Source organism: Taeniopygia guttata, chromosome 7 (genome assembly GCF_048771995.1).
Source record: "Taeniopygia guttata chromosome 7, bTaeGut7.mat, whole genome shotgun sequence".
Classification (NCBI taxonomy): Eukaryota; Metazoa; Chordata; class Aves; order Passeriformes; family Estrildidae; genus Taeniopygia; species Taeniopygia guttata.
The window spans coordinates 14128493-14154184 of record NC_133032.1 but is presented as its reverse complement, the minus strand read 5'-3'; the positions used below and the strand labels follow the sequence as shown (position 1 = coordinate 14154184).

The following is a 25692-nucleotide window of genomic DNA, read 5'->3' as shown; positions in this document are numbered from 1 at the left end:
AGCTCTAATCATAAGCACCAGTTGCCAGAGGTAGGCTCTGGTAGTTTCAGTACTACAATCTGTAAAATTTACAAACACATAGCAAGCTAATTCCACTTAAGAGACTATACTGTATAGGCACAGGGAATACCATTAGTATAATCTTACTCATATATTTTTGCTTACAGCAGTGATCAACTTACACAAATGTAAAATAGGTAAAGTCTTTCTCTCCTCGTTTGCTTCAGTCTAGCTAAATGCAAAGCGCCAAGTAAATCCTGCAGGATAAGACTGCACAATTCAACCTAAGGAATGTGTTCTGGCATTGCACGCCAAATCCTGCCAAGTCTGCTCTTTGCAGAGCTTCTATACCATCACTTTACAGTACTCCTGATTTCACACTTGAGTACTAATCCACTAATCTTCTAGACTGCCTACACATTGTTGTACACTCTAACACATGCCACCTAGCTACACTGGCAAGGAATTTAAAATGCAGAAACTATGCTGACATATGCTCACCTCTCGCATCTAAAAGCGGTACAGATGCTGATAGATCTGGCTCCTTTAGTCTTCCAAAAGATTTCACATGGTCCTACAAGAACCAGGCATGCAAATATCCCCCTCTTCTTCACTCAACACAAGAATCCTGCAGACAACAACAGCGAAACGGCCTTCTAATTCTTAGCTATATCAATTGATGTCAACAGTTGAACAAAATGCTTGTATAACTCAGCCAACAGAAGAAAATTTTATGCTAGTTTTCTTAAATTTTCTCTCAGCATGCTCCCCAGAAAACAAAATAAAATGAGTAAGAGGAAGAATTAGTTCAACCAGAAAGCCAGGATCTTAGCATTCAGGTCTCCAGCAATGAAGGTGCAACCTGGTAGAAAGGGATTCAGAAGAATTCAGCAAGTGGGCCTTCCTGTCAGTATGAGATTTTTCCACAAAAGTTGTTTGAGCTTTTATTTAATTTATAACAATTTTCTAAGCTTGCTACAGCAAGCTTTCCTTCCCAGAGGAAAACAGGAGATTCAGGAGAAAGACATCCTGAAGCTGAGTCACGAACTCAGGTTCATAATGCCTAACCTCCATATAAGTGTTAGCAGCACCTGTCAAAGTCCTTTCCATAGTCTTTAGGTAACACTACTGAAGACATGGTATTGGGCACTTCTCTTCTAAGTTTTGAGTATTCATGACAAAATTTCATCAGTTAAAATCCCTTCACCTAAAATCTGTGCAGAAGATCTTCTTTTACCCTTTTTAAAGAAAAAAGAAATTACTACCTGTATCCCAGAAGAAATTTTCAAGTTTGCATGGATGCTCCCAGAAAAGGCTTACTACGATTGGCATTGACTGTATTGCCGGGCTGCCTGCAGCAAAAGTCTGGCCAGGAGAATTCACAACTATTTCTAACACTGAAATGTGAAAACAGAAAAACACTGATACAACAGTAGTCAGTCCTACTGACTTCTAAATATACACAGAGTTTTAGAGCAGAGTGAGCATGTAGGTGATGGGAAGAACCGGCTTGTCTGTTATCTGGACTACCAACACATCTTTACTGCACCTCTTTTAAAAGGACATAGAACATTTGGCTTGCTTAGCACCTTCTCAGCAACAGGAATGAGGTTCTGGGACTGGCAGCAGTGTATTTGGCACAGCAGCTTCGCATCATGCTGCTACCAGCTGCAAGAATGGCAGTAGGGTTCAGCTCCGTAATGAAGACTGGAAAGCTATCAACTTCCTGAGTGCTGGAAATAAGTGGCCTTTAATATAAATTTTACCCAGTTTAGCCCATGCAGTAATACTATTTGGCTCACTGCATCACCTTTTCATACTATTTCAGTGCTAATTTTCCACCCTATTCTTTCACGAACATCAATCTTGTGCCCCGCCTGCAGAGGAACTGCACAACACGGCAGGGAATCTTGTGTATCTGCTGCCAAAGTACATCATGGCCATGACTGGGACAAGCCAGAGGGGCCTCCCCACCTGTCCAGCCCCAGTACACATCAGTCAGCTCCCTGTTACATGCTGCATTAGCACACAGCCTGGCTTCTCCTTCACCTCTGCCATCAAAGCCACTAGAGAGGGAGCATGAATTCAACAGCTCTCCTCTTCTGCCCCATGTTCTCTGCGTCTTGACACCGGGGGTACCCATTCTCTACTCTGAAATATGTAATGTTTAATAGCTTTTCAAAAATCCAACCAAAACAAACTCACAAAAACACTCAACGTGTCCAAATTCAGAACATCTGAACTCCAAGAGCAGCAGCATGAACTTGTAATGCAAAACCATACTGCAGCATATTTGCAAAACTTGCTCTGAACTAGGTTTTCCTCTTTTTTATTTTTTTTTTCTTCTAAAAATATAGGAACAGACTCTTCCAGTTTAACTGTTTTAAGTACTGAGGGATGTGTGCACATGTCCAATGGGTGAAAGGGAAGTGTAGATGCAAATTTTGAGGTAAAATATGACCAATTATTTCATACCTTGTTCTGGCCACAATTTTGGACAATAACAGTACTACTTCTACGTGACAAGATTAAAAAAGGGACTAACTTTAGGAGATTACAGTTTAGGAAAAAGACAAGTGGGTATTTTGGAGGTTTTCTGTAGAGTGGCAAATGTGGTAAGATTGCCTTCACCTTGTGGTCTGGTATTAACTGTACAGCACAGAATTCTCTTCACATATGAACAAGCAATGCTGAAAATCATTGGAAAAATCTAGCCTGCAGAATTCTCAGCTCATCTGTTTGCAACTTGCTATAAAAAAAGCCAAACCAAACCAGAAAAAAAAATAGCCACAGTACTTCCTCCATGTTATCATCACTATCTTTCACAACCTAGACATCACAGGCAATATGCAACAAACTTTCGCATTACTATTTTTACCAGATGAGAACTTCCACTTCTATATCCAAAACCCAAAGGATTCAAACTGGCACAACTTGGCTACCACTATAAAATGCAAAGATGTACTTCTAGCACTGTATCACACCTTTACTTCCTCAAATAATGTTTAGATTATTTATTATCTTCATATAATTTACATACACAGGAAAAGGAGGTTTAAAGTTAAAGCAACTCAGGTCTGTCCACCTCAGCTGAAAACAAATTTTTCTCAAGAAGACTCTTAGAAAAGTTTCAATAATCCATTTAATTATCTGCTTTCTTACTATGCTGACAGTCTCATATAGAATGAAAGATACCATATCTTTTCCTCTCATTTGTTTTTCTGGGTTAAGAACTGCGTGGATAGATGAGCCCAGAGAGCGATGGCCAATGGTGCTGCATCCAGCTGATGTCCGGTCATGAGTGGTGTCCCTCAGGGATCAGTGTTGGGCCCATCCCTATTTAATATCTTTACTGATGATCTTTACTGAGGGGATTGAGTCTACCACTAGCAAATTTCCAAAGTTAGGTCAGGGTGTCAATCTGCTGGAGGGCGGGAAGGCCCCGCAGAGGGACCTGGCCAGGCTGGATCGATGGGCCAGACCAGGGGCATGAGGTCCAACATAACCAACTGCTGAGTCCTACAAACTGGCCACAGCAGCCCCATGCAGGGCTACAGGCTGGGGGCAGGGTGGCTGCAAAGTGGCTCAGTGGGAAAGGGCTTGGGGTGCTGGTAGACAGTGGCTGAGAGAGTGGGGGTGTTTGGCCTGGAGGAGGCTCAGAGGGACCCTCCAGCCTGCAACTTGCTGGAAGGAAGGTGTAGCCAGGTAAAGGTCGGCCTCTTCCCCCAGAGGTCACAGTCTTAACCTGTGCATGGGAGGTTTAAACTGGACATACAGAAGAATTTCTTCACAGAAAAGGTGATTAGATATTGGAAAGGACTGCCCAGGGAGGTGTTTAAGGAAAGACGGGACTTGACACTTAGTGCCATGGTCTAGTTAACATGGTAGTGTTTGGTCATAGGTTGGATTCAATGATCTCAGGGATCTTTTCCAATCTAATTGATTCTGTGATTTCAAGTAATCAAAAGGAAGTATTCAACTTTCACTTTAATTGACTTCGTATATGTGATATCAGTTAAAAATGGATTTTATTATTAACTTGCAGAGGATTAATTATTTGTATGTGTCACAATACCTTGTAATATTTTAATGTTATCTTTAAGATACTTCATAACAGGAAAAATGCCCTTTTCAGTGCTGAAAAATGAATCAGCATATTGACTAACATATGCTACCAGAAATTATAGCTATACCAACAAAATAAAAGAATATGAGAAGTATGTTTAGCCCACTATGAAAATGTCTGTCATTTGCTCTGTTTTCTAGGCACAAGCAGGAAGTCATCCAATGGGAAAGAAGCAGAAACAGAAAAAAACTGGTATTTTTCATTTATATTGAACACCAGCTAACAACAAGTTATGATATGTGGAAAGAAGAAATAATGAAGAACTGGATTAAAAAACTGGATTAAAGTAGTGTGGTAGGATATCCCAGGTTGGAAGGGACTCACAAGGATCACTGAGTCCAGCTGCTGCAGGTAGTGGTTACACATTCTTAACTAAAAATAATTAATTCTTTTAAAGACGCAATTGCTTAGCAAGCTAAGTAATTGAATGCTATTTCTTTTTTGTAACAAGTTTTTTAGTGATACAGGTTTTGGCTTTTGCTTAAGTTACTTTAGTATTTTACTTTAAATGGTTGCATGATATTTCAGTCACCTACACATACAACCGATAAGGAAGCATTCACTAATACAATAAATAAAAGAAAAAAAATCTTTCATTTGCAGGTTGTTAACTTAAAGTCACTGCTTAAGCACACTTTTTCTATCATCTTCTATCTTCCCTGGGAATAAGCCTGTATCTTCAAATATTATACAACACTTTACCTGCATCACCACCATGAATTTTTTAACCAACTTTCTACCTGCTTTCCAACTCTTCATCTAGTCTACCTCCCACTCATATGCTCCCTTCTCAGCAGGGTCTCCAGCCAAGGCTAATGAGCTTATCTCATTTCCACTGAGCTGGTGAATGCTGGCAGCAGCTGACAGTGAATGCTGGACAGAAAATGTGAATCCGTAGTTCATACAGAATACCTGAATCATTAGAGAACTTTAAAACTAGTGACAGCACAGTAGTTTTATTCATTATTTTTCATGCTGTCATTATTAAGTGGCAGATATTTTTAGCCACCAAAAGCCAAATCCATCTGCAGCAGCAGCGTTTCCAAGGAGACAGAATAATTTAAACACATGTGGAACTACATCTCTGTTTTCATCAACTACTGTTATGGAGCACTTCTGAGTCAGATTTCTCATTTGATGAGGGGAAAGTGATTTGAATACATGGATTTGAGCCTGTAATTTAACAGTTGAGCTTATGCTTTCAGATACATATCCATTACCTACAAATAACGAATGTTAGGATACAACTCCACTATTTTCCAGTCAGTGTTATTTACCAGTGTTTACATTCCAATACAACAACAACAAAAAAACCCAAACAAAAGATACAGTCTTTCAGAATAATTTTTTTAATCACTGACATTTGCTGCAAATTACTGATTTTTTAAGCAAACATACCAGGCTCCATTTTCTGAAGAAATAGCTAGGAGGAAAGGACACCACTCCCAATGGTAAGGTACATAAGTAAGTAGACAGTGGACAAAGCTTCTTCCAGTCCTTTTTATCACTCATAAGAGTCCTATTAGCTAGTTCCAGTTTTATTTTATGGCACAAATTTTTAGTAATTTTTGGTCTGCTTTAAGGGAATTCTCTCGGTGAATACAACAAAAATGGATTCATCCATTTACTGATTTTATTCTCTGAAATCTATTAAAACTAAATTCCACCATTTTAGCTTTATAAATATATATACACTCAAATCAGTTATAATCACAATTTATTTACATCAATTAATATTTTTACTTCAAACCAGCAAAACAGGGTCCTGTATAACAATTATTTCCTACATGTAAAATGTAGAGGTAAGTCAACAGAGAGCTGACTCATTGAAATCCTTGCCCCAGTGAGGCAATATCAAAATATCCTATTGTTTCAGTGGGGCCAGGACTTCTGCCTTTAGTCCTATATTCTAATATAATGTGACTAGATAAACCAATCTGCTTTCTGTACCAAGCAATTTATTTGCTGCTTACCATCTCCAGACTGTGTGAACTAACAGCTGCTGCTAACACAAACTCTGCAGAAGCAAGCTATTTTAACAATTATTTAAAACTCATCTGTAAATGCTGTAGGTACTACAAAATTTATCTTTCTCAGACATAATTATATGCATATTTTTTTCCTTTATAACAAAGATAATTTTATACCTGAGTTTTCAACCACATTCATTCCAAACCTAAAAATAATGCAAAAAAATCTACACAATCCCCTTCAGTAGTACTGAGGAGCCATTCTTACTGTTTGTTCACCACTAAATAAGACAGTTTCAGAAGCAGTTCATTTTCCTATCCAAACTCAAAGAAAGCATTTTTAGATCTTCCAGCACTCTCTTCCTGTTGGTAGCATACACTGTATTTTACACAGTGAGTATTTCCATCACACAAAATGACCTCTCTTCCTACAGCTTACCGAGCAACTTCGGCATCAATGAGATGCAATGCGTATCCTGTCACATGAGAAAGCTGCCAGCATCAGGCATGCCTATGATTTCACTGTTTATGGATCTCACATCCGTTGAAACCTCCAAGACAGGAGAAAATAATAATGGGAAAAGCTGTTTCAGACTTATTTGTGAGGAACAAGCAAGATGCTTGCACATGCATTTTTATATCCAAGAAATGTTGTGGCAAAGATCAAGAATAGCTATTCGTAACAGGAATTTTTTCACCCTTACCTGTAAATCCGGTTTCTGTGTTTCAGCTCTGTCAGTGCAGAATGAAAGGTTTACTCCCCCTTTTTCCATCCATCAGACAGCAGCCATCCAATAACTGAAGTCATCCTGGCATCCTCTGGAACATGCTCTCTCCCTTATTTCCCACTCCCCACCCCCATCTGCATGCTAGCAAAATGGGAAAACAGCAAGAAGAAAACAACAAAAAAGCACATCTAAAACCAGCTTTAATAAGCTGCTTAGTAGTCAGTGAGGACACTCAGTACTAAAAGCTAATGACAAAATGTAAAGACAAGAAAAAAAAGTCTATTAATAAGCCTTCAGCTCCACTACTGAATAGGAATTCTCCCTTTCAGCTCCTTTTTGTAAGGAAAAAACAAGCAAACAGCTGTAGGAACACAGTTACTGCCTGTATACATTCCTTGAGACTGACTCAGCTATCCAGATCTTCAGTGAAGAGTGCTGCTGTGTATTTAGGAAAGCTTGTGATTATCAAATTAACAGTGGTGCTTTTATACAAACAAGAATCTGAAATCTCAATGCAAATTAGAATAATTCAGAGATAGATGCCAGGAATTTCCTACAAAATATATTTTCTTTCCATTTGAGGCAGTATTTATAAAATACCTCAAAAAGAATAATTAGTAGATACCTCTCTCTTGAATGTTAGCTGTGTAAAACTCTACCTGTATAACTAGTGCACGTGCATTTATTTTACTGTATTTATAAGACAGTAGCCAGCATTCAGTGTGCTGCATGAACTTTACACAAAACTTTCTACTTAAATAAGAATTCAAATGTAGAGAATTACTAGATGAACAATTTTCAATTAATGTGCCCGAAATATACTCCTAGTCCCTTTGCAGCCTCTTAAATCTAGTTTGAAAAATATTTTTCCAAGATCGGAGAATTTTATTTTCTGCCTCTCTATATAAATCAGGTAGGTATCAGCTCAGTTGAAGACAACAGCATCACATCTAGTTTATGACAGTTTAATTACATTTAAAATCAAAATCAAACATGAGTCTTCTTAGCAAAGATATCATTTACTGCCATATCAAAGCATTTGTACTCCAGGATTTCCCTTTTAAAGAAAAACATAAAGCAGCAGAAGCTGACAAATACCTTTGTGTTTACAAATTTTAATCTTCAGCTATAGTTTTCCAATAAAATTAACTGTGAATTCCTTTAAATACGAGCATCTGTTCTCTTCAATGAATTATTGATCTTTAACAACAGCAAGACTATACTAATTAGCATACTTTCACTACAAAGTAATAGCTGATTTAGCTTCTGAAAAAATTAGCTGTCAGTCTTATCACAACAAACTGCCAGCAGATCCTGTGCATAACATTCAGATTCTGTCTTTACAAGTAAAGTAGGTGTCTTTTTAACCAAATTACCTCAGTTTAACATAAAATCTCTTCTTAGATGCCTAGAAAAATGGAAATCTCTTCCTGCAAGCATTAAAAAACTATTATGTTTGATGTCGCTGTCGAGGCAGGATGGGAATGAGAAGTTTCAAATCCAAAAAATCAATACAATTTTCTTTAGTGGGAAAAAAGAGAATACTGAGGGACACCTAAACAGACATTTTGCCCTGATAAGCAATATTGAATAGGGGATACTGAGGAACACCTAAACAGACATTTTGCCCTGATAAGCAATTGGCTAGAAGACTTCATTTCCTTTTTGATCTGCAGGAAGGTGAAGTGTTTGTGCTCAATTCCAAATTCCTTTCAACCAGCCTGAGTGCTTAGAGAAATTAACAGACATACAGAACTGTAGTGCCACAACTAGACTTAATATTTTTTAAATACAGATGAAAGGGGCAGCACTGTTCCATCCCCAAAACACCTTTAGAATAGCTAGTCAGAAAAATGGGCAGTATAACCAAGTCAATCAAATGCTTTGCAAAGTCTACTATGAAAACAGAAGAGTATTACCAACAAAAACCCCAATAGCTCTACAACAGTCACAGGATGAAGCAACTCTCAATACAGACAGACAGTGTTTCTAAAGTAAAACACAAAGAGCATTGCTACAAAAACTGATTAGCATTAAGTAGGCTGCTGCTTCCCCCACACTCCACAAGGGCTACACACACAAGCCGCCCTAGCAGTGGGGTCTGTGCAATCTGCAGAACCTAACCTTGCCAGTCTCCTCAGATTTCTGTGTAACATCAGACAGTCCTTGCGGAACTTGCCCCAGTTTGTGCATCAAGAATTGAGTAAATGCACAATAAATGCATTTTAAATATATGAAATTCACTTCTGCAGAGGGCTGAGGACATTCTCCTGTGCAGGTAGGGGCGTTTGGCTGCCTGGGCAAAAACCCAACCTACAGACAGCACAGCTGGTGGCCCTGACAGAGGAAGGCAGCAGCGACCGCTGCCCACCCTCTGCCAGGACCCTTCCAAGCTGAGCCTCTGCCCGGAGCTGCAGGGCTGAGCCGGCACCCACCTCCCAGGGACCCCAGGCCTGCCCCCAGGGACCCCAGGCCTGCTCCCAGGGACCCCAGCCCCGGCTCCCCCAGCGCAGCCAGGCTCCCAGCCCCGCCGGAGCTGCCCTGCGCTGCTGAGCCGCTCTCCGCTTCCGTCTCACCTGCTCCTTCCAAGGCACCTGCTGCACCGGCTGCTCCCCGGCAGAGCACCTGGACCTGACTGGCCCTTTCCAGAGCCAGCACCTGCTAAATCTCAGCAACGCTTTCCAGCACCAAAGTGCCATTATTGGACTAATTAACCTCATATACACAGAGATGGAGAAATGGAAACAATCCAGGTTTGTACCCAGTTCCTGCTGTGACTCAAGGAATTATTTTTGTACTTGTATTTGTCTGGTTATTTCTCCTTTTTTTAAACTTACCTATAGTTGATACTCCATACAACACACATTTATCTTTTTTCTCCAGAGCTATGGCATTGGAAAGAAATAAAAGTTCCACCAGAAAGCAAATTCCTGCAACAACTTCCTTCGCTTTTCCTTTCCCTGATTAAGCCTATTGCTACAAAAATATTTACTTCTGTTTTCTCTGACTCTACAAAGAATGTAGTTTCTTTTGGTAATTACTGTACTAAAAAGCTTGAAATCACTTCCCTCCTAAATAAACCTTCAGGCTGGGGTATTGGATGACATCTTCTTCACCATCTTAGTTTCTCCTGAAATGCAAATCTTTCCAAGTAGGAGAGAAGGTAAGCATTGGCTGAGGGCAAGATGGTCTTGTAGATGTACAAATCTCAAAGAACTCTGATTACTGGTAACTAATATCTCTTAATCTCCACTTCATGCACTGCATAGGCACTCACTGCCCCTGGATCCCAGCAGCTATGCTCAGGTTACATAACTTTATGATAGCTTATCACACAGTCCTTCACTAAAACCAGTTACTGTAGATCTCTCCTGTCAAGCAGCTCTAACAGCCTTCACGAAGGCACGGGTGGAGCTTGACCTTTAGAGAAGGCTCCAGGCGGACTTCTGAGACAGTCACCAGCCTGCTCACCAGACTGCTGACCGCAGGCTCAGACAAGCAGCAGTTACTAGCCAGCTCAGGAGCAGAAGAGCTATCACCTGACCTGTTGTAAGAGGTTTGTTTCTTCCATAGCAAAATTTGTTTCTCCCACAAAAAAAATCCTCTTCTGAAAGATTGTTCCTTGGAAGTTGAAACAAATTTTTTACACAGCTCTAGAAATCTTATTCATGGTTCTGCTAGCAGGATCCCACGAAGGCATGTCATGTTCCACACGTTAGATCTACTAAATCTTCTGAATGCAGACAGGAATTGTAGCACCTTGATTCTCAGCATTCTACATGTCTGTGTAAAGATACTGGAAGCAGGATGAACCTGGCTTGTAAGGTAGCAACAAGACTGTGAATTTCACAGCCAATGCCAATTCCATGTGGCAACTCAGGATATCTGGAGTTGTTACAAAATTTGCCACCATGGTCCCCAAGGAGAATAAACACCAATAGAGGGGCAGAAAAAAGAAAGTGATGAATGGATGAATGAACTATGTATGACTTACTTGTGTGTACTCAGCTTCCTAGAAAAATCCTGCACAGAAAAAAAAACTGGAACCCACTGACGTTTAATTATGAAACCCAAGCCAAGGTTTCCCTAATTTGAAGTTGCTGGCATTGCCAGGAAATTATGTATGATCTATGAATGAAAACAAATGGAAAATGGATGTTTCTTTCTCACAAATGGTAGAAAAATGCTACCATCTAGTCCTAAGAAATGCCTGCAGAATTCCAGTATTCTGACGTTTTAAGTAGCTTGAAGCTATCAAACAGGATATGTGTGATACAGTTTCCATAAGTCTTTGGAAAAAAAAAAAACAAAACAATTCCATAGTGAAACAGCAAAGTAAAAATGCAGAATCCATACAACAAACTATATTGGCTTCAATGCCCTACTGACTGCATTCAACGAAGCCTGAAGACAGTTCAGGTCGGAAGAGATGGTGGATAATTATGGGCAATGCACAATGAAAACACATCACCCCATATTTTGAAAATCAAAACTGCTTCAGGAAAGAACTGGATTAATAAAAACATTCATACATTTTTACTCTTTAACTGAACCTAGAAGACTCTACTGTGTCTGAAGGAGCTGAACCATGTTTGTTTCAGTTTATAGTGGAAACAAACCAAGTCCTTTCTCGTAAGGCACATCATACTGGTGGTCAGTGGATCTGGCACTTAAATGTATTTCCCCCCCCCACCCCCCCCTCGTTACAGTAGGAGGAATTAGCTATCAAGGAGCTGTAAAAAGTACACTGAGATGCTAGGCTTGCAGATGGAAATGCAGATTGAGCTCTGGGTGGGAGGCCAGAGAGAGACAAGAGGCTGTGAACTGCCAGCTTTGGGATGACAAAAGGCACAAAGGTTGATGATGCTGGCCAAGCGATGGACACTGAGAGACACAGCAGGAACTTATTAATAAGAAAGGAGATGAAGTTGGGTGACACCAGGAAGGTGCAGGGACACAGGGAGGGTGGCAGGAGCTGAAGACTCCTGGAGGAGAAGCGAGACTTTTCCACACTGGGACTGTGAAGGCACAAAGCCTTTGCTGGGGGTCCCTGCTCAGAGGCACCAGCTCCAGCTGTTTCTGTGTTATGGGCCAGGAATAAACAGCTTTATGGACATGTGAAGCTCTGCTGTGGGCAACCCAGGGTGGAACCGGTGAGGAGACTCGGTCTGGCTGTGTGAGGGGCTCTGCTGGGCGTCCAGCAGGGCCTGCCAGGGCACTGGGGCCACCTGCCATGAAGGGGCTCTGGTCCCAGCTGTGCAAGTCTGGCTTTGGGAGTGCAACTTCCAGAGCCTCGGGAATGGGCACCATGGGAAGGCTCATCAATGGGGCGAGTGGGGAAGGACTACACTGCCTATTGAGCTGCCAAAGGCCGAAAACACCTGCCATACTTTTAAGACAAACAGTACTGCAGCACACGTTAGAAGTAAGTTTTTCTTTACTTCTTAATAAACAAAACCAAGGAAAACCAAACCAAATGTTTCTTTCTTCTTAAAATATATGTAGAGAGCTTGTGTGAAATCAAGTAAAATTAAAAATCAAACCAAACAAACAAAACCCTAAAAAAACCTACACCACAGAAACCTCCATGAAAATAGTGCCAGGTGAGAACAAATCTCAGGCAAAACTGATATTCAAGGCAGACTAATTTTAACCTCTTAGAAATGCAAGTTACATAAATTTCAAGTTTCTCAGACTCCCACCCACTTACCAACATTCAGTCTATATTCCTTCAATCAGCTCAAAAGTATAGTCATCTGCCTTCAGTCAAAGCAAAGTCGTATAACAAATGACACAAAAGAGACAAAAGGTAAGCAGGAACTTTTGCACAAGAGTACACATGGATTTCCATTAACTCATCTGTGACTATCTTATAAAGCAGTTTTCTATTATTTCTATTTCTATTATTATTTCCAAATTTGCTTATTTGCATACTAACTAAGTCAGGTAAGTGCTTCCCAAAACCCAGAACTGACTTCTCATAACTAAATAACAATACAAAAGTCTAAAACATCAGACTTCAAAAACAAGTTTCTCTTGAACCATAACCTATGCTTCATGACTGAAAGGCAAAATTAACCCAGTTTTTATTAGAGGTAAATAAAAATTCTTGGCTTTTAGCCTTATCTGCTCCAGTGATGGTGGCACAGCACAGTAAGGGAAAAGAGCAGGTATTAACTTTTGAAAGAACACAGACAGACTGACAGCTAGGTCAGGGAGGAGCACCACTTTTCACTCCTATGACACAGGCACTTTATGAGATTTTACTTAGTCAACACAGTTGAGCACCTGAAAGATTAATAAGGGTTCTTTTTTCTGCTTACTTTGCAGGCAAGAGTTTCTTCTTTTATTTCTATTCCCCCTCCTCTGCTAATGCACTGATTGATGAAGCCTTTAAGGTTAATAAAATATACAGAAACATAAATGCATGAAGCCAAATATTATGAGCTTAAGCAGCTATACCACAATTTGTTACAAACATCTAATTCAAACAAGAGAGGTGGGAAAACATTAAAAACAGGGATAATATCTAAATGAAGTTCCTCCAAACATTTGATGCTTGCCCCAATGTGGGTCTCAGATTCAGTCAAAGAGAGACACTGAGAGTTTCTAGCCAGACAGAAGCCTGGGAAAGAGTTGGAAAATAATGTAAATAATTCTTTATCTCTCTTGTTTTTCACATTGTTTATAGTTAAGTTCTATCACTGTGTGTCAAACACTTTGCACCAATGGTGTGGGTTGTTTTCACTTCAGGACCAATGGAGCTGGTCCTCACGAAGCTCTGTATAAAAGAGCAGTGTATTTTGAATAAACCAGAGTTTTACTCTCACAGCCTTCTGGTCAGAGTCTTCTCATTCCCGTCCTGCCTCGACAGTGACATCCCAACTGTGGGCATCTCTCATTTTTTTCAAGATTAAAATCAAAAATCAACTAGATTTAGATAAATTTTGCCCTGAGTATTATCATCATGGTTTCAACCACATGCACAGTGAGTGTCCTAATCCCCCTAATTTGGTCTTTCCTGGCAAGTTTCAGCTCTGTCTCCCCTGCCCAGCTTCATTCATGAGTCTACAGCTACCCTATCTTCAGCCTCACCTATTGGTCATATTGATATTCACTCATATTGGTCACTAAAAGTAGCCCTTAGCCTTTTACTTTTATTGGGGATTGTGGGGCTACCCACAGTCAGTTCACACAGATGACGAGACAGGTCACCAGGCTACACTGGTACCTAAAATTACCCTTCTCCTGTGTTAGAGATTGGATTTTGTGCTATATGCTACATGTATCCATGTGCCAACCAGTGATCAAAGGAGGTATCAAATGGTGAATCAGGTCCTCAAGTACATTATACGGACAAATCAGGTTTTTTTCATTAACACTTCTGGTGTAAAAAATTAAGTTTTGCATTTCTACCAACAAAAGTACATTTTTAAATACACTTGTGCAAAATTTAATTCCAGAAGTCACTGAAGGAGCTCCACCTTTACCCCATGCATACTTTTAGGAAAGGCCATGCCCTGTTGCTATTGACAGTACTCATTGCTTTTCCCCAGTGCTGCTGATGCACAGCTCACAGACAAGGAAAGAGCATCCAAGGAAATCATGTCCAGTTCATACAAACATGTGACTACCAGCCTTTCAATACGACCACTTCCTTGGAGCCATTCTAATGCCCGTTCCATGCATGGTTTTGTCCTAGTGTGTTTTAATAACATAATGAAAAATCACCATTGTACAGGAAACAAACATAAGAAGTTATGCAACACATAAAGATTAAAGATCTTTAATCACAAAAGATGATGAGCAGGGCATTAAGTTAAGCTATTGAATGAATAGTAAGCAAATTTAAAGCCTTTAAGTGGCAGAGCTGTTAAAAAAAGGAGGGGAAAATATGAAAGATCAGCTGCTTTCTCAAAAATTCCGAGTGTGCCTAATTCGTCTTGTAAAATTAAAGGTCATTATTTACCTTTTTGCTCTATCATAGCTAAGGTGGAATTCAAAATGTACATAATTTTGCTGATACATTAAAATGTCCTCACTCCTCATGTAACAGGAACTTCATCTGCACCAAATAAAGCAGTGTTCTGCAAAAATTGACCTGTGTCTTCACATACAGACCTGCAAAAGCATTCTAGAAGAGAACACTCACTTGGCAGGGAACAAGAGTCTAGTCCCTATTTCCAAATCAATCTTGTGAACAAGAAAGCCCAGCGATCTCTACAAGTGAGTGGGCCAGTATTAGAGTGTTATGCCCCATTTCATCCAATATCAGCCAAGAGAAATGGCAGGCCCTTGCTTAGCACTATCCTCCCAACATTATTTTATAGCTCGTTCATTACGGTGTATCTCTGAAAGATTCAGGTGTCAATTTCAACACTTTCAGGCCAAGAAAAAACAGTATCCAAGTCTCTCATTTTCTTAGGAACTGCTCTCAACTACAATTAACAAGTACATGGCTATCACTGGTAGAAGAGAAAATCCAATTACATTAAGAGTTCACCCATAGAAAAGAGATCAGTGCTTTGGATTTCCACTGCACTTTACTCTAAAGCTGACTTTACTCTAAAGCTCATAAATTCAGATAGCCTACAGTGCTAGTATGCCCATTTCAGCAAGGTGAAAGCCCCAGTGACATGCAGGATGACTGAATTTCTCTTTACATGTTTTGCAGACACAAGTTCTACTGGGTATGTTAAAAACACAGTAAGCATTACTTTAAAAGTTGTAGTCGCAGAGAGACATCAAATGGATTTCCTGGCTTGCAAATGCCTTTTTAATCACCTTCAGTGCAGCAGCACACCTTCAAGAAAATGCTTAGCAGAATCACAAACTTTGAAGGTGCCATACCAACAGAATGTCAGGGTTGGCGGTGAAAAGCAGGAGAGTCAAAAGCAACATCCAGGAACTAATTTAAACAGCTTTCTCAAGACATGTCAAACAAGGAAAGACAAAAAACATTGTCACTGGGCAGAGAGCTCTTTTCAGAAAGATCAACTTCTGAAGAGTGGTTCTGGAAGAAACCCAAAGCTGTCATCAATACCAAAAAGCCCCACTTCTTACACAAACTGTAAAGCCTTAGGCTAGGAATGATTTTCAAAGCAGTGACAAAGTCTGCTTTATTTTGCATCACTGTGAATAGATAATTTTTGGTGAAGTTAATGAGCTATAGATGCTGGAGAACAGGCTTCCTTCAGTGTTCAGACACAAAATCAGAAAGTCATATGCAATGAGAAGTCATTCAAGCTCTCCTTTATTTAGAACAAGTGTTTATATTCAGTGTATCTGTAAGGGAGAGGTGCAGACAAAGGTCTCCACAGTTTTCCTACTGTATCCCTTACAGATCTTTTACAAACTCAATCAAAAAATTGTCTGAAAAATCTGTCCAGTCAGGTAGCTGTGTCCCACGATGAGAGATGCAGTGCTTAAATGTAACTGGAGGGATTCTGGGGCAGAAGAAATCTGCCTGTGATGATCAGATGGTAGGTGGTACAGGCAATTGGTACGATGAAACAAAGATGGCATCAAAGATAGTGCCCTTACACAGCTACACCAAACAGGGAAAACACTGAAGCTTGGCCATCAGACAATCCCTTCAGTGTCCCTACTACATATTGAATACGTAGAAATACAGTGTACAGCACAAGTCAAAACTTGTCTTATCTATTAGCACGACCATTGGCACTTCACCAAAAGAAACCTGGAACAGTTCTACAAAAGGCCTTGCTTGTAAATAGATTAAGTATAAAAGGACAAAGGGTATCATCCACTCAGTATTATGGATTAAAATATAATAGGGAAAGTTCAATATAAACTGGAAGATACAGGAAAGCCATTTCAAATATTTTCATATATCACATGAATTATTCTTTTTGCTAATTTGATCTACTAATGTAGAGTTCTCACCACACACTTTCACAAGCAACACAAAAAAATATCTGTTTTGGAACAATATAAACTTCTAGATGAACACTGATCACTCAACAGAGATTGAAAAGATGAGATCCCTAATCATTTTTGCTAAAACGAAACTAAATATGAATTTTAATTTGTTTTTAAAATGGATTTTAAATCAATTTTTTTTTAGTCCATCTTTAAAAAAAATCTAATAGTGAGATGCAAGCAATTCAAGATATTCTAATAAACACTATATTTCATTCTAGAATACAATATGATAAGAGAACAGAAAACCAGGCAATTTTAGCTATATTCATGGGGCTTTCCTCCTCTCTGACTGACATTTATGGACTTGATCTTTAACACCTCTTAAGGAAAACAAGAGTTTTGATAATAATTGAATTTATTCATTTTACAGATAATATATCACTATAAAAACTACATTTTTTCCACCTCTCAATATGAATTTTAGTCACAGCCAGGATCAGCAGTAGTATAAGTACAGTGTTTCATCAGTAATATATCAGATGCTGACAAGAAAGCCTGATAATGATCAGTTCAGGAGCTATTCTAATTATTTAGATTATCTTCATTAAACACAAAACATGGTAGTAATTTTATTTTAATATCAGCATTTTTATCAGACTGTTCCTTAAAAAAAAAAAAAAAGACCGACGTATTACTTTTATTCATTAGTTATTCTTAAGTGCAACCTAGACTGCATTCTGGAAACAAAAGTGGGAATTTTCTTTAAAATCACTCTTCATAAGGGAAGCACCACAACCAAAGAGCTCAGCAGGAGCATCAGTTCGGTGCAATCGCACACTGACACCTAGTGCATGCCTGCAGCCAAGAAATCCCTGCTCATCTCCTCTCCGCCCGTGCACCACAAGTGCTGCCAGCACACTCCTACTGACAAGGGGTTTCAAATACAATGTTTCCCCACTTCCAATTAGGGCGAAATCAGGATGTGCGGTATTCTCTGTACACGAGCATGAGAAGACACAAAGTATCTGACCAGCTCAAAAATGTGTCTGTCCCTGTCAATGACTACCTGCTTTGTTTTATTTTTCATGCATAACGGCAGCCTAGCGACTAGAGCTCAGTATGGCAGTGAGAACAGGGAGACAGATAAGTTTCCCGAGACGAGATGGATTTTGCACACCCCCAAATCCACTCAGGGAGTCAGCTGGCTCCACACGCAGCACAATTGTTTTCTTTCCATTATGCAGCAGATGGTGCTGGAGATGATCTGAAAAGCCCTTAAACGTGAACGGCACATGCAGAGAAACAGTGGGGACTGCAACCAGAGGATTTATAGCCGACAACAATCTGGGGTCAGTGATTATGTCATCACATTGTCACTCCTAATGTGTCTCAACAGAGATGCAGAAGTTATAGCTGTTCGACCCATTCATCGAGCTTAGTGCAGAATCACCAGCCTCACATCCTCACCAGAAACAACAGAGAGTTCCTGACACTTACTCAACTCCTCTTATTCTTTAATTGCATTTAAGGGATCCCTTTTCCCAAACGTTTGGCATTTCTTCAGCCCAAAACCCAAAGTAGCAATTATCTGTTCTCTTGAATTCTTAGGGAGCACTGTACAAATTATTCAAACTGCACTGCCTAGTATTACAAGCAAACCCAGCAAACAAATCCAAAATAAACCTTCAGACTCTTACAAGTGAGTTGAAGTGTTGGAAGGCAGGGGAGGAGGGGCAATGCAATACACTGACAGATGCTATTCATCACCATAAATCTTTTCAGACCCATGTTCCAAATTCCAGTTTTCACAGTTTGAGTTTCTTGAATTTCCAAACAGAATGTTCCAGAATCACATACAGCATTATGAATTATATACCTCGCAGCCTGTAAGCATTTTTTCAATATTAGCTCTGAATTTACTTTGGTGGAAGCTAGTTGGAAGAAAGGGCTAAAATAAGTCATTCCAGAACTTCTACCTTCACTTGAAAAAAAAAAAAAAATCATGTGTATCCAGGGTATTCATGCTTAGCTCTGGGTGCTAGGCTCAATTTCTCTCATGTATATGTAAGTTATTTTATTATAGCTATAACCTACACACGCGATAGCAGAAGTGAAAAGTCTCTAAAAGATGGATAGTTGAATGAAATTATTACTAAATACTAGGTTTCTCTTTCCTGTATTATCCTTCTCCAGCAGAGCTGCTTGTCTTTCAATGAGTAGCTCCAGTTGTAGAGGTCACAGTACTGTTTTTTCCTTTTCATGATTCCATACAATCCACATTTGTGTGTGGTGACAGTGGCAGGGGGAAACAGTCTCCCAGCCCAAACCATGAAGATCAGCAGGCCACTGGCAGCTGCCTTTACTTTCCAAATTTGTTTTTTAATACATCTCTAAATTACCATGGTATGAGGATAAATTTTTTAGATGTACTATTCAGAGGCTTTTACATTTCATTAAATTATCTAGTTTACCAGTGCTGTTTGTTTCAGTAACTTTATAATTTATAATTTTCTTTTTTACCAGTTGCAAAACAAAACAACCCAAAGTAAACTGTAGGGTTATGGCAGGAACTTGACACATCTGAATAACTGGCTTCTTATTTTGGAATGAGTACTCAGAAGGAAAAAACAACAACACAGAAAACCTAGCTAACTTTGAAAAAATTACCCAAGCAGAGTTACTCTATCAAGGCTTACCCTATAGCTATTTGGTTCAGGACAAACATCCCATATCATTTTTGCTCATCTGAGATGGTGAGGGACACACACTGAAAAATACACAAAATTATTGCCACTGTTAATAAATTTTAGTATCTGAATTGAGTGCAGTATTTTGAGACCCTTCACTTTAAAAAAATGCAGTGTAAGTCTGTTAAAGAAGTTAATATTTTATGAATGCATTTTGGAAACAAGTTCAAGCCAAAGTGAACACTAGCAGAAGCATGGCAAATCCTGAGCAACTCAACTCTCATTAGCTTTTATAAGCATATACAATGTTCACATACAAATTTCTAGGTATATAGGGCGCTCTCCTGCTTGTTCAGACTGTATCTGGAAGACAACACATTTTTCTATGCTATCATGACAGTCAGGCTTGACATTTTTTTCATAATTTCTCATGCCATGTTAAAAATTAGAACAGGTAACTGTATTCTTGTCAAATAAGAATTCACATTTATGTGTAAACATATGGGCAAAACACTGATGATTAAGGGGAGGAACCTGAGGGGGAACAGCAGAATGCCTGATCAGCTTTCAATGACCAAAATTTCTTCCATAATAAAGAATATTTATACCCCCTCAAAGCAGTATCCTGCTTTGCAGTTCAAAAATCCTTGTTGCCATGGGAACTGCAAAAGAAGCCAGTTGAGACATAGCAAGGCTATAACAGAAACAAGTCTACTGTGAAATGACCAACAGTCCAGGGTTTTATATAAAAAATGCTTGAGTATTTTAAACCTGAAAACAAAATGCTGCCTCAAATCTTAATCCCAAATCTTACTTCCACAAATATCTTGCAAATTTTCACTAAAATAAAGACACTGTTTATACAAAATGAGGTAAATTTGTATTTCATATCTACTACATCCAGTGCAAAAATATATACTGCCATATGTCTTTTCCAGATATATTTGGTACAAAGTGTACATTAGTGATTTACATTACTGTACTTTATGTGGAGAGACTGAGCAAACAGATCTCAAAAAACCAGAAGAGACAAAAGACAAAAGCACACACAAAAAATAATGCAGAAAAAACTATGTAAAGGAAGACTCCTAATGCAATTATATAAAACAATATTTCAAGGGTATGCATCCAATTTGCCCTTTGTATCTGTTCTCACCAGGTAACAAAAATCAGTGCTTGATTACTAAAATAGAACATCATGCCTTTTGAGAAGGCTGTTGGCACTTCAAAGCAAAGTGAAAAAGCAGTGTCAAACCCAGAGTCATGCAGTTCCCACTTGAACACAAACAGTTTGCAGAAGTGTGAACAAAAAAAAACCCAAGAGGCTGATCAAAGGATCCATGTAATAACATGGAATTCATACTTTCAAACAAAACCCTTTCAGTACCCCATTATAATCTTATCAAGACACTAGACTTATTTTCCTGTCAAATATGTGTATGATACAAAATGTCTTGAGAACAGCACAAGATAAGTACTGCACTGAAATGATGTGACCTTTAGGTCACACATGCTGATTTGTGACACAACAATGAAGATGGGGAGAACCCTGAAGAAAACAGTTTTGCAAAACAGTTGCCCGCAAAAGCTGCTTTTATATGTCAAAGCAATCTCATATATGTTTAGAATACCTCTTAACATTATAAGTACTTAAGTATCAGATTATTACTAATTTTTAAAAAATCCTAGGAAACTAGGTACAAGTCTTAGCTGCAGACTGGCTCATGGCTCCAGCTTGCTTTGCAGAACCATTAATTAGGAAATACATTCTTTTTTATCTGTTCTAACAACATTTGCTTATCAGACAGCACATTATACAGAATGTATTACCACTGAAACCAATTAGTTTGGATTACCTTCATTTCACCCCCCTCCCTGGAGGGCAGATAAAAGCAGCTATCTCTGTTTTGGCCATAGCCATCTCCTTTTTGACCTAGCCTGCACACTCTGGCACAGAACTGTACAGGTCTTGCAAAATTCTTGGACTAATCATCAAGTAACTGAGGCTATTGAGAGTAAAGGAAGGTATTCCAAACAGAGAGGGTAGCTGCCTGGGAAATGGGAAATGCAACAGGCTTTTCTTTTTTACCTGTCAAAGCCATAGAGTAAACAGGATGAAGGAGAGGGAGAGCAGTGATACCTGAGTTTTTATTAAGGTCTGCAAAAGTATTTAAATTGGACTGAAGAAGTCAAGCATCTACAACAAAATGAACCAGTTCAATGAGAAAACCTTTAAAAGATAAAATTTTGCTGTCAGAATAGTGTGGCATTATTCATTTGACAAGTTTTTAAAATTAGCAAAAATATAAGTTTCCTTAAATGGGTTGTTGGGTAAGAGAGTAACTAATACAGTACAATGATGCATTCTAGAAGTAGCAAAAAACAAAGGAAAATATTAAATCTTCTAGATCATTTTAGATGCACATATCAGTTCTTCACTTAACACTGCATCTATTTGATGAATCCTTTTTCCAGTAACAAATACTCTGTTTTCCTCACATTAGGAAGAAGTGTTCACTGCCAGAGATATCTGAGAGACTGAACAGATTGATGTCCAGAGACACTCTGGAGTGTATGTGTGAGGGGGCAGGGGCAGGTCAGGCCTTGCCCTGGGCAGGCAGTGCCCTGCCCCACACCACCCACCCTAGAGCCTTTTTCCCAGCCCTGCTGTGGCTGCCAGGTCTGGCACAGGGAGAGCAATGCTCCACACCCACCTCTGGAGCCCCTAACCCAGCTCCCAAGTGGCCAAATGACCACAAGTCCCACCTGGGGGAAGGGCCCAGGGAGGCCAAGGGGTATTAAAGGCAAAACACAAAGCAATCAGATGTCTTGACCCTACTTCCTCTTGGAATTTTATCTCAATACTTCTGGAATGCGTCTTCTTCTGTCTTTCTTCTTATTATTCCCTCTTCTTGGAATTTTCGAGAACTGAAAACTGAATTGGCTTAGAGTTTGCTAAGTTGAATGGGCCAAGTTAATCTTCGAGAAGTGTTTTATGTTGACTGAATACTGCATTAAACCCTTTTCAAAGTTTCTTTGATTTTTTCAAGTTGCCAATAAAGTTCTTTTTGTTCTTTTGATCTCTTGAGAATTCCTTGTTAGTATTTCTCCTGTGGGTCTAACTTGGAGTACGTGGAAAGCTGTAAGCCCTTTCCAATGGCTCATCGAGTGAGCTGCTTGGGGCCTTTACAGCATTCAAACCTTCTTATTCTCTGGCTCAACATTTCTCTAAATTAGTGTGCTGGGTTTGGCTTGGAGAGAATTTCTTCATAGCAGCTGGTATGGTGCTGTGTTTTGGATTTGTGCTGGACACAGTGTTGGTGATTCCAGGATGTTTTTGTCACGGTTGAGCAGTGCTCACACACAGTCAAACCCTTTTCTGCACCTCACACGGCCCTACTGGTGAGGAGAATGGGGCTGAACAAGGAGCTGGGAGGGGACACAGCCAGGACAGCTGCCCCAGCTGCCCACAGGCATATCCCACACCATGTGGTGTCATGCTCAGCATGCAAACCTGAGGGAAGAAGGGGAAGGGGAGATGTTTGGGGTGACAGTGTTTGTCTCCCCAAGTCACTGTTACGTGTGGTGCAGCCCTGGCTGTCCTGGAGGTGGCTGAGCAGCAGCCTGCCCATGGGAACTGGTGCATGGATGCCTTGTTTGGCTTTGTTTGTGTGCACAGCTTTTCCTTTGCCTACTAAACAGCCTTTACCTCAACCCACAAGTTTTCTCACTTTTACCCTTCTAATTGACTCCCCCATCCTGCTACCAGAGTGAGCGAACAGCTGTGCCAGCTGGGGTTAAACCAAAACCATCAGTCACCATCAACCACCTGTAGAAGATTCCCCATAGAAAGTAAACCAAACCCCATTTCAGCCCCATTCACCCCCCTTCACTTTGAACAAATAGGCTGATGTAGTACATCCGTGCAGTAACATCTGTCTGTGGTTAAAGCAAGCTGTGCTACCAGTGTGACAAGTGCCAAACAAGGCTGTCTGCTGATCTGCAGCGTCTCTACAAGGCCATTTGTTTCCAAAATACAACAATTTACAATAGTGAATGTGTGTTGTAACACACATTACAACCTCATGCAGTTGCTTATTGCTTATTCCCTCCACAGCCGTTGAGATGCAATCACAGAGGCAGGAAATAATTTTAAATTGTTATTAGAACAACCTCACAGAAACAAAAATTTAAACACTAAACACAAGACCTATCACAAAGATAAATTCACAGCAAGGTAACAGTGCATGCAGCAAACACTTTTCGGACTGTTACACAAGTAAGGGTCCCCACAGAGTGAAGAAACCAGTATACATTCAAGTGCTTTATATTCCATATATAATACCTACAAAAACACAAAATACAAACAGATTTCCCAAGGTTCAACCAAAATTCTACCACATATTGCAGAAAGTTCTATTTATTTCATAGTAAAAGCTAAATAGACCTAAAAAGCTTTATGATGTGTAAGAACACTTTAAAATACAGTGTGTTTAGTCACAAACTATCCACATTCTCTCATTTTGCTGCACTTAATTGTATTCTCTAAAACAAATTATGATGAGATTTTTAGTCACTAGTGAGGGATGCTGATGAGCTAACCTGAACTACTGTTCAAACAATAAACATGAAAATAACATCTTGAAACAATAGCCACAGAGAAGAACAGGCATACAAAAAGGGCAGACCTTTCCTTGCAGTCAATTTTTAAAACTTTTATTTTAGAGATTATATTAGCCTGCTTTTCTCTGAGAAGACTAAAAACCACGTAAGTTGTTCTGGAATCAGCCTAAGGTATGTCACTACAGCACCTTTGGCCTTGGATGTTTATTTACATTGCCACTTTTCAGGGTAAATATACTGAAGTTTACAAATCACTTCGAGTTTTGTTTTTTCTATAGTCACTACACATAAATCCAGTCTCCAATCTGCACACTGATAAAGTCGGGGTGACTAATGTGGATGTGAAATCTTTTGCGACAGAATTTTGTTAGTGTAAAACATATCCTTATTCAGAACACTGCAATATATGGTAGGTATAATTACCCAGTAAGTGTGAAAGAACGTGGGAAATCCAGCATGTTTTGCAGCCTGAAGCAATCCGTTCATTATTTAGCTATACTAGCCTGGGTCAGCCTCTCACAACTGTTTGTCTGCCTGTGTTAGATCAGAAGATGTTTTAGACAAAGAACAAACTGGAGGTAACTCATTGCTCCTATGTTTGCTGCGCTGAGGGGATATAGAACATAGTTTTTCACCCAGGACTAGCACAGCCTTGCAGCACCACGGGATCTACCAGAACCTCACACCACACAGAAATCCTCCGAGACCTTTGCCATTGGTTCCGCTACGCCGGGGCCAGCTGTGGCCAGCGCAGCTCGGTCCGTGTGTTCCGAGCAGCCCGGCCCGGCCCGGCCCGGCCCAGCGGGGCAGACCCACAGCACACCGAGGGGCTCGGAGCCGGCGGGCGCAGCTGGGGAAAAGTGCTGGGCCAGCGGCAGCACCGAGCGACGGCCAAAACCCAAGGAGCCCTCAAGGGGTGCCGCGGGCCACCTCACCTCGCATCCCTTTACGCCTCGGGTGTCCCAAACGCCAGGAGAGACGGGCGGTCTTACAGGCGAGGCTGCAGAACGTCTGCGCCGTGGGGACAGCCGCTCTCTGGGTGCCTCCAAGCGCAGATGCCAGCGGGGTTCGCTCTCCTCACGCGGATCTCGCAGTGCCTGGGCGGGCAGCGCCGCGCTCCTGCGCCGCCTCTGCGCCCGCAGCCACGCACTGCGCCTGCGGCCGCTCACCTGCGCCGCCGGCGCTCCAGGGCTGCCCGGCGCCTCCCGGGCCCGCCAGCCGGGGCCGGGCCCGCCCGCCGCGCCGCGCCGCCGCCAGGCCCGCCGGGCCCCCGCCCCGCATCGCCGGCACTGGGAGCCAGGGCGCTGCCACGCCGGGCCGGGCGGGCCCCGAGCGGCTCCCGCGGCCGCTCCGCCCTCCCCGCGCCCCCGGGCGGGGCCGGGGCAGCAGCGAGCGGCGCACGGCCCGCGGGGATGCTGAGGGGACGCGCCCGGGCAGCGCCCGTGTCCCGCGTGTCTGTCACGGGTGTCTCCGGTACAGCCATAGATTTGTTTACAAAACAAACAACAAAGGGAGGGGAGGGAGGGGTACCCAAGCAAAAAAAAAAAAAAAAAAAAAAAGAAAAAAAAAAAGGGTACCCACAGCTGCTTGTTGTTTGAGGCTTTTAATAATTTCCCTCTTTGTGCTAGTCTTCTGATAAGCACAAACGCCTCTCAGACACATATTGAATATTT

General features: G+C 40.7%; 1 protein-coding gene across 2 annotated transcripts in view; it reads right to left on the bottom strand.

Annotated features, from left to right (window-relative positions):
* The window catches only part of CSRNP3 (cysteine and serine rich nuclear protein 3), a 99218-nt gene extending 73965 nt beyond the window's left edge, over positions 1 to 25253 (bottom strand). Inside the window, exon 1 of one of the 2 annotated variants that reach the window (XM_072932195.1) lies at positions 24955 to 25253. Coding sequence is in view for 1 of the 2 variants with exons in the window: in XM_032749588.3 (XP_032605479.2) it covers positions 6801 to 6869 (69 nt within the window). In the remaining variant the exon portion in view is untranslated. Of the gene's footprint in view, positions 1 to 6800; positions 6958 to 24954 lie in introns of those variants that run through there. The other variant, XM_032749588.3, reaches the window with a different exon arrangement.
* Positions 25254 to 25692: the final 439 nt, after the last annotated feature.